The sequence below is a fragment of the Amphiura filiformis genome, chromosome 3 (genome assembly GCF_039555335.1).
Source record: "Amphiura filiformis chromosome 3, Afil_fr2py, whole genome shotgun sequence".
NCBI lineage: Eukaryota > Metazoa > Echinodermata > Ophiuroidea > Amphilepidida > Amphiuridae > Amphiura > Amphiura filiformis.
The window spans coordinates 20,237,586-20,252,707 of NC_092630.1; the positions used below are offsets into that span (position 1 = coordinate 20,237,586).

The 15,122-nt window shown below is 36.4% G+C and overlaps 1 protein-coding gene across 1 annotated transcript in view; it reads left to right on the forward strand.

Moving 5' to 3' along the window:
- Positions 1-15,122, forward strand: part of LOC140148178 (voltage-dependent L-type calcium channel subunit alpha-1D-like) — a 143,823-nt gene that overhangs the window by 26,282 nt on the left and 102,419 nt on the right. The window contains 1 exon segment of the mRNA XM_072170038.1: positions 7,914-8,017. Coding sequence (XP_072026139.1) covers positions 7,914-8,017 — 104 coding nt within the window.

Consider the following 15,122-nt stretch of genomic DNA (forward strand, 5'->3'; position numbering starts at 1 on the left):
AAGCTGTCAAATGAGAACCAGGTAAAATACCTTGTTCTACAAATTAATTCACTTAATTCCCCTTTTATGCATGGCTTTATTTCCAGCATGAGAATTTTCAGGCTTTTGCCTGAATTCAGGCAGTTTTGTTGTCCAAATTAACACATTTTTATTTTTATTTTTTTTCAGCCTGTTTTAAAGGCCGAATCAAGTTCACAGGCTTTTTCGGACAGTTTCCAAAAAGCCATTTTCGTGCATATTTGCATGCTTTTAATTAATTAATTTATTTATTTAGAAATCCTGGACAAACCCAATAGTGAAAACACTAAATTAAAGGGATGCCCATTACATCAAAAACAAAACACACAAAAACAAAAGGTGCCAAGGCAAAATAAGGACAAAGACAGGTGGAATGGAGAAAGACCAAACGAAATGGATAAAAAGAAAGGAAACCTGACTACACAAGGTAGTTGGGCTTCAATTGGGCTTGTTTGCAATTTTCATAATACCCTAGATGGATATAATATATAATATTCAAAGATTGCTTGATATTGCATACAGGTATTTTATTGTACATATATTTATAGTGATTTATTTATGTAAATTAAGTATTTTAAGTAGTTCAAGCATTTAAGCAATTGGAGAAAAAAACATCTCCCCCTGAAATCTAGGTCGGTATGTTAGGTGAGTGGTGAAGGCAATACAACATTATTTTCTTGTAGGTCTAATGCCTTGAAATTGTTGACCCAAGATCAGCGGTGGTACCTGGAGAGGGGGCACCCAATCATGGGCTTTGCCCTCCCCTCAATTTTAGGGTGAAAAATGCAAAATTTTGGCAATTTTTTCTGCTCACAAACAATTCACATTTCCCCTCCCAATTGATGGCATAAGCACTGCCATAGATTAATGTTAATATTGCCTGTACCACAAATCAACCACATTGGGCTATTCCAGCTGAAATCATCCACACTGTGGAAGATTTTTGAAATATCTTCCACAGGGGGAGTATGTTTTTCAAATGTAATTGGTCAGTGTTAATCATTTTGAAACTCATACTCCCACTGTATATTGCTTTACCTATATATCTTCCACAACTGGAGTGAGTATTTTAAATGGAGGCTTCCAATTGTCCATTCTATTCAAACTTACATGTATATTCTCTTGGTGGAAGATATTTCCAAAATCTTCCACAGGGGTAGTGTGGATTTTAAATGGAATAGCCCATTAAGCCTGCAGTTAGCTTAATCTTGATGAAATGGGTTGGAAAAATATGTCAGACAGAAAGTGAGTCACTTACTGTAACACCTAGCATAGGAAAATTAAGTTGGCATTAAGACGAATGAATTCAGTTTGGTTGGGTATGTTATAATAGGTGAGCATGACCCAGAAAAAGGTAGCAGGTAATCTTCAAGTAGTATTATATTGCAATTAATGTATGTTTTGATAAGATGTAAGGCTATTAACTGTTGGCTTGTATGTAATGCTCTGAAAAAATATGATGGGTCAAATGATCTGGAAAGTAATATGAGCCTAGCTAAATCCAGTCAGTTTTCATCTTGGATACCATTCAAATATGATTCTTTTCAAATAAATGTTGATTTTTTTATCTCATTTGAATATTTAAGGATATAAAATAATAAGGTGATATTGATTCAGCTGTTTTGTTATTATTATTATTACTACTGTTATTATGTTATTGCTGTTGTTATTATTGTTGTTTTGTGTTATATGTGTTCATTTTGTTTGAATACTAAGCAATGTTATGTGAGACTACTAATATGTGAAGGAGTATATACCTTTTTCTAGAAGTTTAAACTGACTTTCAGCACCAAAATTCACTAACCTTGAATTTTCGATGTGTGACACACATCCTCATTTTGGTGCTGAAAGTCAGTTTACACTTCTAGAAATTGTTTATCACCAGCATGTATGAACTTACATTTGAGTATATACCTTAGAAAAAAAAAGTGGGTTACAATTTGATAGTCCAAAGGGTCATTAGTCCGAAAACCCAATAAGAGTAATTATAAACCCTAATCCTACCCTTAACCATACCCCTCACCCTAACCTTAATTTCCTAAGTCCTACAACCTTATCTCTAAACCTAATTCTAACACTGACCCTAAACATCGCCTAACCTTATCCCTAACACTAACCATAACCTAGGCAGGAGTTTCGCGCGATCGCGCAAAAAGCTTTTGCGATTTGGGGGTCCATCGCGATTTTGGTGGTCCATCGTGAATTTTGAGAATTTTGCCAAACACACTACTTTTCAATGTAAATTCACCAATATTCCATTTGATGCAGGCCCAGCGCCTGTTTACGTGAGTCCAGACCAGCACAATATCCTCCCCGGAAGCCCTTCCGTGATATGCAAATGTCCGATTTTTTTCCATGACGTGTTACCATGTGTGGTAGTTAATTCTTTACATCGATCGTATGTATGAGTGACGTCATTAATCATATGCATAATTGATTGAGCGAAGAAGGGTAGGATATAAGTCACAGAGCGCACGCGAGATACGAATCAGTTCATGACAAAAACAACATTTGGACGCAAAAAAGTACAGTTATGCATTCAAATGTTTATTGTACAGTACAGTAGTAGCTTTTCACATAAAATTTGCATTGTTCACATAATGTATCAACTTCATGGAGAGAAAAACATCGGACTAGCACGTGTGAAATAGGTGCAGAATTCGCATACTTGATTTACTTGAATTATGCGTGTGACTTCATCAATGGATACAAAAGTGGTGGAAAACGCATTTTCGCTTTTTGACTTGAATTTGTGCGCTTTATAAAAAACCGGCCGCGCATTTTGCCGTTTTAAATCGCGCGAAACTCCGGTGCCTACCATAACCCTAATACTTACCATAACCTTAACCCTAATCCTAACCTAAAATGCCCTAAACTCAAACTTTTAACCCTTTTCGGACAATGACCCTATAGACAGACAAACGGGCAGCTCCCAGAAGAGTGTGGGTATGTAATGCTGGGTCATATTTTTGATACATGGTGTATCATAAGATTGCATGAAGGAGTACCCATGGAGTATAACCATGTTATGTTTTGGGTATAATGAAAGAACCAAAATAGGATGTGCATCATAATTGTGTTATAAATAAATAAATAAATGTGTTATTATGTTTATTGCAGGGATATTGCTTCAAAAGTGAGTCTGTATTTCATTGAGTCTTGCAATTCTTGAGTTACATACTGCAACTAACATATGATCTTAATTCATACCTCAAGCAAGATTTGCAAGGCTTAATGATTGTGAACTTGCATGAATGGGCATTTGAAAATGTTCTTGTGACATTTTTTCTGAAATTCAATTTACAGTGTGGATTTGACCCAGGATTTGAAGTTAAAATACAAAATAGTGAATGGCTCATACCCGCCCACCCGCCCATAAATGGCTGGACCTAGCCCTGCAATGAAGCAATACATGCATGAAAGTTTTATTAACCCTGTTGTGTTATTAACCCTATGGTCAAACATTATTATTTATTTGACATCAAATAATAGACATGGCTACCTTTTCATAACATTCCATTTCACTGCACTAACCCCTAACCAAGCTGATACAGAATCCATGACCTTTGGTAGTTTCAGAATGCATTGGGGCTAGCATCCAAGATGTAGATTCACCCTTTCCCATGTACCCCTCAACAGTCTTGGCGGTGGCAGTAAGACGTATCTTCATTAGGCCTTAAAACAAGTTTGTATTGTCCTTTGACCAACCCAAAAATCTGATTTTTTTTTTCATATTTGAATTATCATACATTTGGTATAAAATTGTTGCAATGTTTTGCCTGTTTGGAATTCCTACTGACAATTCTGACATATTAAAAAAAGCCTGGCAAACCATACAAATCATTGTTTACCATTGAAGCTGCGTTTTTTAATATTTGGCGGAATATTAAAAAAAATACTGACCGACTGACCAACCCTGACTTTGGAGCTTTAAAGATGATACAAACTTTTTTTTAGACCTTAGCTGCCACACCAATAGTTGTATCTAGATAACCCATTAAGGGCTTAGAGGCACATAGACATATGGCCATTTCTCATTTCTGTATCACAGCACATATATGTTACTCCAGTAACTAAAATGGACTTAAGTCTTTGTTTTGCTGAGTCCGACATAAATGCAGCTAACATCTCTATGTCATTAAGCCCTGGGCTATCTAAATGCAATAATTGTTCATGTAGCATGTAATGGATACATCTTATTGCTACTGATTCATTAAAATAAACTTAGTACATAATTTTAATTTAGATTTTAATTTAATTTTTTAATTGTAATTACTAATCAAAATTAATAGAGGAATAAGCTGAACTTATTAATTCCTTGTTAGGTGCTGGTTCAGTTTGGTCATGGGTCAAAGGTCAAATGGAGTTAAATAGGGTTATTGCTATAAACATTGTCCTGGTTTAGTTAAATCCAGCTGGAGCTCCAGTGTCCTGGGTTAATCCAGCTAGAGCTAAATCATTGGAAACATTTTGGCCTGTCCTGGTTTAGTTGAATCTAGCTGGAGCTCTAGTGTCCTGGGTTATTCCAGCTAGAGCTAAATCATTGGAAACAATTTGGCCTGTTCTGGTTTAGTTGAATCTAGCTGGAGCTCTAGTGTCCTGGGTTATTCCAGCTAGAGCTAAATCATTGGAAACATTTTGGCCTGTCCTGGTATAGTTGAATCTAGCTGGAGCCCAGTGTCCTGGGTTATTCCAGCTAGAGCTAAATCATTGGAAACATTTTGGCCTGTCCTGGTTTAGTTGAATCTAGCTGGAGCTCTAGTGTCCTGGGTTATTCCAGCTAGAGCTAAATCATTGGAAACATTTTGGCCTGTCCTGGTTTAGTTAAATCCAGCTGGAGCTCCAGTGTCCTGGGTTCTTCTAGCTAGAGCTAAATCATTGGAAACATTTGTGCAAAATGTATTTTATTTCTAACTGCTATAGCAAGAGGCCCATCACAACCCTCCCTGTGACCGTGACAGGCGGGGATCAAGTGGTTCACGAACCGCCTTGTTGTCAAAATTCTAAGGACACTGAAAATTGATCCTTTAGTTCCTGTAAAATGATGACAGATCAAATATTTTGAAAATCTGAAAGGTGTTTGTAAATAAGCAATGTCTCAAAATATCAACCTTGTATTCTGATCAATTAACAATGTCTTTCAGACATAGGTGTTTTGGTACATAGGTAATTATGAAATGTTACCATCAAATTCCTTTGTCAGATTTTGTTTGTATTTCCAATATTTTTTGCACATAACATTCATATTTATTTTACCAAATTGTTTCCAATTGCTTATACATGTAATTTATGCATCGTATGACATGTGCAATAAGAAATTTACATCAAATAATAGATAATGAATAATGCAGAGGTCACCCAATATCCAAAATTATTATTTATATCAGGCTTTTGAGCTAAACAACAAAACTATGTATTGCTTACGTTTTGCGAAGTACCCAGATGTAATACAATATCGTTTTGAATATTGTACGCCATCGCGCGTCACCATGGTCACAGCGCCAACACATGTCAGAACAATACAGCCACCTTACCGGCTCCAGGGAGATATAAACAAGTTAAATGACAAACTTAATTTGTGGCAATTCTGGATGATAAGTCACATCTACAAATAAACATGTTGTCTTTGGGGAAGAAAAAGCAGAAAACAAGAAGATCAATAGGCAAGCTTACAATACACGTTGGCTAGGTTGTTAAGCTTCAATTTTTATATTACCGCATAGCAAAAGCCTGATATAAATAATAATAATAATATTAAATGGCTTATTTTTGTGTGATACAAGAACATATTGCACTCGATATAACAATATTGCACTCGTCTGTGACTTGTGGAATATTTTTGTATCTTGTGGAATATATTCTTGTATCACACTCAAAGCCATTCAATATTATATAAATATGCAACTTTCATCAATGTATACTCACTCATCATATGCTTGCATAAGCTGTAAGATTTAATCCTGCAATCATAATAACATAAATAGAGATAGTAATTGCGTAGATGCTGTTTCCAGAAGTATATCTTAGTTAGGGCATCTGTCATGTATTTGTGACTGTTGAAATTTGGGCCTGTGAAAATTAATGAGAACCTGTATATTTTAAGGGTCCTTGAAACATTTGTCCTATTTCCAGCACTGCCTATACAGATTAAGAAATGACAGTGTGTGCACAAAGGTGGGTGCCACTGTCCCCACTAGTATTTTGTCACGTCGGTGGACATTTAATGCCCCAAATAAAGGGATCAAAGCGAGCTGAAAATGTTAGAGCAGTTGGAGAATCAAAACCTTGGGCCACTACTTTTGAAAACATGCTCATGTCGCTATATCCTAAATTCTATAATTGAACTGTTAAAACAAGAATGATTGTATGGGGTGTCAATTTTAAAATTTGAGTTGATGCCCATAAAATTGATGAGGGCTTGTAGATTTTCAGACCTAAGGGCCCAATTGGTGTCCCATTAAGCATGATGTGCAATCAACCATATCCCTCCTTCCTTCCCCTAAGTTTGCCACAGAGATAACTAAACACTAGCCTGACATGATGCTGCCATTTTGAGCCCTTTTATCTTTGCCATACAAAGATAAAACTAAATTCTCTCCTGACATGATGCTGCCATGTTGAGCCCTTTTATCTTTGCCATACAGAAATCAAACTAAATTCTCTCCTGACATGATGCTGCCATTTTGAGCCCTTTTATCTTTGCCATACAGAGATAAAACTAAATTCTCTCCTGACATGATGCTGCCATTTTGAGCCCTTTTATCTTTGCCATACAGAGATAAAACTAAATTCTCTCCTGACACGATGCTGCCATTTTGAGCCCTTTTATCTTTGCCATACAGAGATAAAACTAAATTCTCTCCTGACATGATGCTGCCATTTTGAGCCCTTTTTATCTTTGCCATACAGAGATAAAACTAAATTCTCTCCTGACATGATGCTGCCATTTTGAGCCCTTTTATCTTTGCCATACAAAGATAAAACTAAATTCTCTCCTGACACGATGCTGCCATTTTGAGCCCTTTTATCTTTGCCATACAGAGATAAAACTAAATTCTCTCCTGACATGATGCTGCCATTTTGAGCCCTTTTATCTTTGCCATACAGAGATAAAACTAAACACTAGCCTGACATGATGCTGCCATTTAAGCCCTTTACCCTGATTATTGCCAAATTATTTCTGCAAGTTGTTCAAATTCTGGACCATGCGACTTGTTCAAAGATTGTTGCTAAATGTAGTAAATATTCCAATACAGGATTGAGTAAGGGGTATCTTACAACTTCCAATATACTTGTGTTATGCTTCAAATATATGACAGATAGTAGCTGCATTGAAATGTAGTTGTGTAGTATAGTATGTGCCGGACCTAAGACCCCAAAGTGTATATCTCAAAGCTTGCAAAGATTTTAGAAACCTAATGTGGATTATGGGTTTCTGTTCCTCTTCTTTTTTTTTCTTGGTGAATTTTTAAATTTTTCCCCAGACTCAAGATCAGTGTGAGCTTGAGATGCTGTAAACTTTCAAAACATACATTACACATAATGAAATATTTACACCAATTTAAAGTGTCAAAAACAACTTTCATAAGAAAAATACTTTGAAAACATTTTAACCGATATTTTTGTTTTAAAAATGTGGCTTTAAACTGGCCAATTTCTCCAAGACAAATGTGCACAGCAGCTTTGAGACATACAATTTTTTGCCCCCCTCCCCAAACTATAGAAATAGCATTGGAATAGTAGAATGTTAGCAACGACAGACAATAACTCTAACAAACCTTGCTTGCTGTTTTTCCTTTCCCTTTCTCTATGCTCTTGCTAATTCGCTCCTCCTCGCAACTGTACATACGTACGCACCTGGGCCTGGATCATATTGGATGATATTTGAAACACAGATTAATGACTCACAAGGACATTTATGGCCCTGGCTCTACTTTATTAGTCTCATCATTGTTGGTTCCTTCTTTGTACTTAATCTTGTACTTGGTGTACTTAGTGGGTAAGTATTACAAATTGTGTTCAGGTTTACAAAGCCATTCGGTCAGAGACGTCAACTAGATTCAGCATGATGCCTCTGTCATCCATATTTGCATGAAAGCAATACAAGTTCAATGTATGTACCAGGTCATGACTTTATGACTTATAATGTCATCATGACTCATTATTGCGCATTATGAATATTCATTTATTCATTGCAATGCTCAATCTGCTTGACCTTTGACCTTGTGGCAGCACTTTGCTGAAGGTTGGCTCCTGAGGTATGTGTTTGATTTTAATACTTGGATTGTAATTTTTTGTTTGTTTCATCATATTGTTTTCAGCACAATTAAGAGTCAACCTTGTGCAAAGTGTATATCTGGATTTTGGGAAAAGAATGAATATTCAATCTGCATAATATTGACTTGGACAAAATGCATTTATAAAAACTCTTCTAGACTTGTTTGAATCATTTTGATTACCAAATTCTGTTTCTATTTAGGTATTATAATGAAACTATTTGCTTTCCACAACATATCAATAATATTGTAGATGTAGACAGAAAATCCTTTTAAAAGAATTTCTTATATTAATCAGGATTGAATATGCATTCTGTAACCTGACAAATCCAGAGGTTCTTGTCCGCTGTCAAAGCTAGTATAGCCCAATGTTGGGCAACTATGAATAACTCTGACGGGAAATCTTTTTTGTGATTTTCAATGGAATGGTTTTAACAAAAGTTGAGTTGTTCATAGTTGGCCCAATGTTGTGTAAAAATACACAGTGCTTTAACAGTGTACTATGTTATATTTACTCACATAATATATCATGCACATTTTTGTTGTATTTGCTTTCATTTTTACTTCATGCACATAGATCAATGATTCCAAAGGTGCCGCTTGGCCCTGGACCATCTTTTGTATCTCTTCTTATCATTGACTCATTCCTAGTATTAAATCTTATTCTTGGTGTCCTAACTGGGTAAGTTGTTCCAGCAAGGTGTGGTATATGATGTGAAAGAAGGACCAGTCTGTCCATGTTTACACAAAGAACTTGCTTGACAGGTGCATAATACTACTGTCAAAGTGCATATTTTGGTGCAATTTATGACTTGCTGAGCTCCCTTATGTAGACCTATACACAAAAGGAATATATTCACCCATTGTCACGTGTGGCATCTACTTGGAACACAAAAACGGCAAAAATTAAATGTAGCCTTAAAAGTTCTATTTTACAGTATTGCTGCAGCGGTAGTCAGTCAAAAGGTGATTGTGTAAACACTTCCTTCCAGAGGTTGTCTCATATAGAAGTAGTCCTGATAATTGAAATAGAGTTCATTTGAGTTCAACTACTGATCCAGAAGTTGATATATCAGTGACCTGCTGAATAATAAACTGGCCTCAAAAAGAAACTTATAATTTTTCACAAGGTCATATCTTAAAATCCTCTTCATAAAAATGAACAAAAATTGCACACAGGATTACTTCAATACTCTACTCTAAACACATATCAGTAATCAAGCAGTTGTCCAACTGACACAACAGCAAAATGCACTGACATGGAACACCTTCCTGGACCAAAATTCACATCCCAACAGATTTCTTTTGTTGGGTTCCAATTATTTGCCTGTGAATGTGGTCCCGGAAGCTGTTCCGTGTCAGTGCATTTTACTGTTGTGTCAGTTGGACAACTGCTTGGTTACTGACGTGTGTTTAGAGTAGAGTATTGAAGTTATCCTGTGTGTAATTTTTGTCCATGTACAGGCGAATAATTGGAACCCAACAAAAGAAATCTGTTGGGATGTGAATTTTGGTCCAGGAAGGCGTTCCATGTCAGTGCATTTTGCTGTTGTGTCAGTTGGACAACTGCTTGGTTACTGACGTGTGTTTAGAGTAGAGTATTGAAGTAATCCCGTGTGCAACTTTTGTTCATTTTTATGGAGAGGATTTTAAGATATGACCTTGTGAAACATTATAAGTTTCTTTTTGAGGCCAGTTTATATCCATTGACATGATAAGAGTGACTGGGTATGGCACCAAAATCCTTGAGCAGTGAAAATCAAGAGTTCTGAAATTAAAAAAATCTTTACCCAGAGGAGCCAGCACACATAAACATTGAAAAAAAAACCCCACCAAAAACAGTGCATCTGGTCGGATTCAACCCAGCAACCTTATTATCTTCAAAATCAGGAGGTTTTCAAAATTAAATAACCACTGTTTACCATACCATGTTCACAAAACTATCTTATAGCGTGTTTCTACTGAGCAGACGGTTGCGGATTAATTCGAGTTAATTCGGGTGATGCGAGGAATACACGGTAACGGCCCCAGCAGAAACAGATCAGGTGAAGGTGAATGCGCGGTAATGCAAGTGAATCCGTCAACCACCTATTGAGGTGGTTAATAGTGGTTAATACGCGGTAACGTTCGCAGTAGAAACAGTACGGGTGAAGATTTTGCGGGTGACACCGGAAGTTAGCCTATTATAATACAGTGTGAGCATTCAAAATCTGACCTTGAAAGGTCACAAAAACTATTTGCTGGACTTCCGCCTTCCCCACTAAATATGTGGGTAGTGAATTGTTACCCTGCATTTACAGCGCAGTAGAAACGACCCAGTGAATGCGAGAGGATTGAAATGCGGTGAAGGTGAATTCAGCGGTAATGCGAGGTGCTCAGTATAAACACGCTAATTGTTTAAACCATTCCATTTTTTTTGTTAAGATGTATTTACATTTTTAGCCAAATTTCATGCTCAAAGGCTCTGAAAAGGTGCAAGTTAGAAAAGTCCATGGATGGTGGCATGATACACAATTTGAAAAAATATTGACAAAGATTGACATTTTTATTCATCAAAACTGAGATTTTGGTATCAGAAGAAAGCTCATATTTTTCTCATTATCCCAGTGAAATTTAACGCCCCAGATATTTTTCCTTTAAATGATGTGAATAGAAAACGTAGTGATTTGTGGTTACCACACCGAAAGTGTATGTACTATCCCATGGGGCCATTGTTATACACGTTTCTGCTTCTCATATCAAAACTGCTGCAGCAATACAACTGAATCTAAGATAGAAAATAGAACATGAAAAATCGGACCACGTCTCTTTAAAAATGGGCATTTATTAGGTCCAATGCAGTTTGTTGTTCTTCAATGTAAGCATTGTTGTATCACCAGTTCGCAATGGAATTTCGGTGCACATTATATAAAGAATTTGAAAATTGGATATTATGTGCATTGTATGAAATGGTGCAGAGCATTTCTGACATATCAACCTCTTGGCGTGGTGCATTACTTCCTGCACATAATTGTATTTGTGTAAACATTGACACGTCCTTACCTACACACCTTGCTCTAATAAGAGTGATTTTTCCGTACCTGCAGTTATAGCCAGCAGTAAAGCTATAGACAATACTTCTCCTATTAGTAATGTTATGACTGTGTGGTGTGGGTGGGTGTGTGTGTGTGCCAGTGATGTCAGCCTGGAGCTGTTTGGTTGGACATATAAAGGTTATGTTAGATTGAGTAGACCCACTTCCGTCTCATCATAACATATTTGCACAACTGGCTTTATTAACAAGAATATAGAGAGCTGTGAATATTGTATGATATCCCAGACAAGGGTAAACAATATAAAAGGTAGTATATGAAGTCATCAGGATGCAAAATGAGATTTTGTGTTTCAACGATGATAAATATTGCATGAGTGTTGCGAATTAATACCAGGCACTTCCTTTTCATATCCGTCTTGACAGCATGACGTCAACAAAGAGCAAAGCAAACACGTCCAGTCTTATTAAGTCATGTTTATTCTCTGAATTTAAATAAAAAATGCTGGTTTAAATAAAACCTGCTGTGTTGAAAGAAGGTGAATTTTATTCACCACGCAATCAGTGTAGAAATTAAAGAGATATGCTTCGCTAAAAACTAAACATAACAAAACAAAAGGAATTATGTCCCATGTGCCACCTGCTTCCAAGTTTGGGCTATTCCAGTTGGCTATTCATACACCCCCTATGGAAACCTTAATCTCCCTCACAGGGAGTGTGAATGTCGAATGGGTATACCTGAATGGGTAACTGCATTTGAAATTGACACCTCCTGTGTGGGAGATTAAGATCATGGCTTCCATAGGGGGTAGGGATTTTAACTGGAATAGCTCATTTAGCCTGAGAGATTTAGGAATTTGGCATTTCAATATTGTTGTACTTTTAACATAAAGACTGCACAAAAAGTAACACACCAAATCCTTACTTGATATTAGGCCTAAAAAAGGTTTGTTAGGGTCAGTCGGTAATTTAAAAAAATATATTTTGCCACATTTAATATTAGAAAGTTCACCACAAAATACAATGGTAAACAATGATGTATCAGATCTTGGTGTAGATTATTCATCCAGTTGGTAAAACAAAAGTTAAATCAAAGGCCATGGGAATTAAAGTAGTAGATTTGCGTCCACCGCCCGCATGCTCCAAAACCTACCGCATATTTTTGCATTATTTGCAAAAAATTTCATTATTTACCAGAAACATGAAAAAATGGCTTTCAAACATAAAATCAGCAAGTTTGAAGTTGGTAAAACAGTCGTAAAAACCGTGAAAATGAGTCTGCAATGATGTTGTTCACCCGTGTTGGCTGTTCACCGCGAGTCCCGTGCATGTAGTTCAGTACAACAAGCATGACAACGCCGGTAGCCAGCAGCCATCTTGAAAAAAAAACCCACATGAATATGCTAATGCCTGACCCCTGTTCCCGGGCCCCTGTTAAGGTCATAATTTCATTCATAAAAACATGCCTGGTCAATCCCAACCACTCCGAGCTACCGATTAAGACCATGTGAATGTGACGTGATTGGGTTCATGAATATTTAATGAGCAGCGATACTGCCTCAAACGGTAAAAAAGATGACGGGGATCACCAAAATGCCGATGCTATGCACTTTGCATGCTTTGTGGTGCCTGGCGTGCTAACCGGCTCCTTTACTTTAACTTGTACAGCGTGAATGGGGGTAGTTCGTTTGTGCCTAAACAGAATATAAATATAAATGAATAATGAAAAAATGCCGTGTGGGATTTCAAAAAGTTCTGGACGCAAATCTACTACTTCAATTCCCATGGCCAAATATTGATACTTATGTTTTGTTTTAAAACATGATGTTTTGGTATATTTATAGAATTGTGTGGGATAAATTACAAACAGGCAAAACATTTTGCGAATTTTTTACCAATGAAAATTCAAATATGAAAAGAAAGCCAAAAAAAAAGTGACCCTATTTTTTTGATATTTAGGGCAATGCAAATCATTTTAGGCCTTTTATCACTAAGGGTATGGCCCATCCATCTGTTCTCTCTGGGCTCAGAATAACCAAGCAGATATTAAATTTACCATGTACTTCAAATCTGTGATATCTTCAACAATAAAAAATTCCTTTAAAAAGGAATGGGGTGCCCAATGTGAGCTTGGACGTGATTGGGTGAATTACATGGTGTTTAGATTATTGTCTGTCCAATTAACTTAGACACCCAGTTTTTGTTACTTATTTGAAAAAATATCCACTTTCAAAGAAAGTCATGAAAGAAAAGTGTTAACATTCGCTGAGACCTAACGGGATTTTTGTGTTTCCAAAGCATTGAGTGAGAGTTTACCGGAAATTCTATTGAAATTGGAAGGTTTTTCTCAACACTTTAAAGATAATCAGGTAGAAGTTGGGTACCAGTATTTTGGAAGGTCTCATTATATAGATTTGTAGGTATTGTGGTTTTGGATAGTGAATGGATGAATAGTAAATAAATTATACTCCTCACCAAAAACATTTGATAAAAATGAAAAATATAATTCAGATCATAAAATGCAGACAGTGTTTGTAATTGGCATATTTATTATTAACTCAGTGATCCCAGCTGTCCCTCAACCAATTACAACAATTCGGCGCGGTATTTGAATCTTGTTCTGTGCATGCTTTTGGCTTGGCCCAATTCTAAGAAAATACAAATTGTATGCCCTATGAATGTTCTAATGTTATTGGTGAGGAGTATAATTCACAATACACTCCAGACACATAGTAACTTGCCATATCATTTGTTATAACGCACCAACTGAAATTATTGATTGGATCCAAACAAAGGATTTGAACCGGTGTCCTTCACCGAAATCATGGCACAGTGCAGTCCATTCAATCAAATATTGTCATCAACCTATTTGATCGTAGTGTATTTGTTATGCGTGTGAGACAACCTATCGCGGTAGATTGCATACATGCTTTTGTTGAATGCATTTGAGTAGACCGCCATTATTGTGAATTAGTAAAGATCAAAGAAAAAGGGTGGCATCACTGATCAATATGCATGATTACAATGTTCAAACACCCCTTACTGTAAATAGATTATCCCATCAAAAGTTTCAAGTCATTAGGATATTCGGCTGGACCCAGATATCTTGCTGTAAATCGGTCAAAATTGAATAAAAGTAGACAAGGAAGAATATTTTTTCATCGCTTTACTAATAATTTCTGTTAGGTCTGACCGTGTTTAGCAACTTTTCTTTCATGACTTTTTGCCAAAGTAAAAACTTTTCGAAATATATCCTAAAAACCGGGTGTCTAAGTTATTTGGACAGACAGTAGTTAGGGACACACCATCTATACAACAAAAAGTGTGTCCTCTGTACAGTGTTATCTTAAGAACTTCATGTCACATATTAATATTGACTCTATATGGATGCACATTTTACATGCCATAGGCCCTAACATGTGATACAACAACGGCACTTTTAACACATCAATATATAGCAATTTACTAAGACAATACACTCATTTATATCCATATACATTGATCTTTACATGAACCAGTTCAACCTGTCATGTGGTCATTTACCATTAACGTCATATATATGTCATCTACAAATTGGACTCTTCATTTGAAATCCACTCTCCACTTGTGGTGGAAGATTTCGCTAATATGTCTTCCACAATTGGGTAATTTCCATTTGCAATACTCACTATACTATGATCAGCTCGTAATAGGCAATAATTATTCAGTTTTTGTTACTGCATGAGTCAATAAAGTCCCAACTTACGCCCGTGTAAATTCACAAAAATGCATGTCAGTCATGCAATACACAAAGCGCA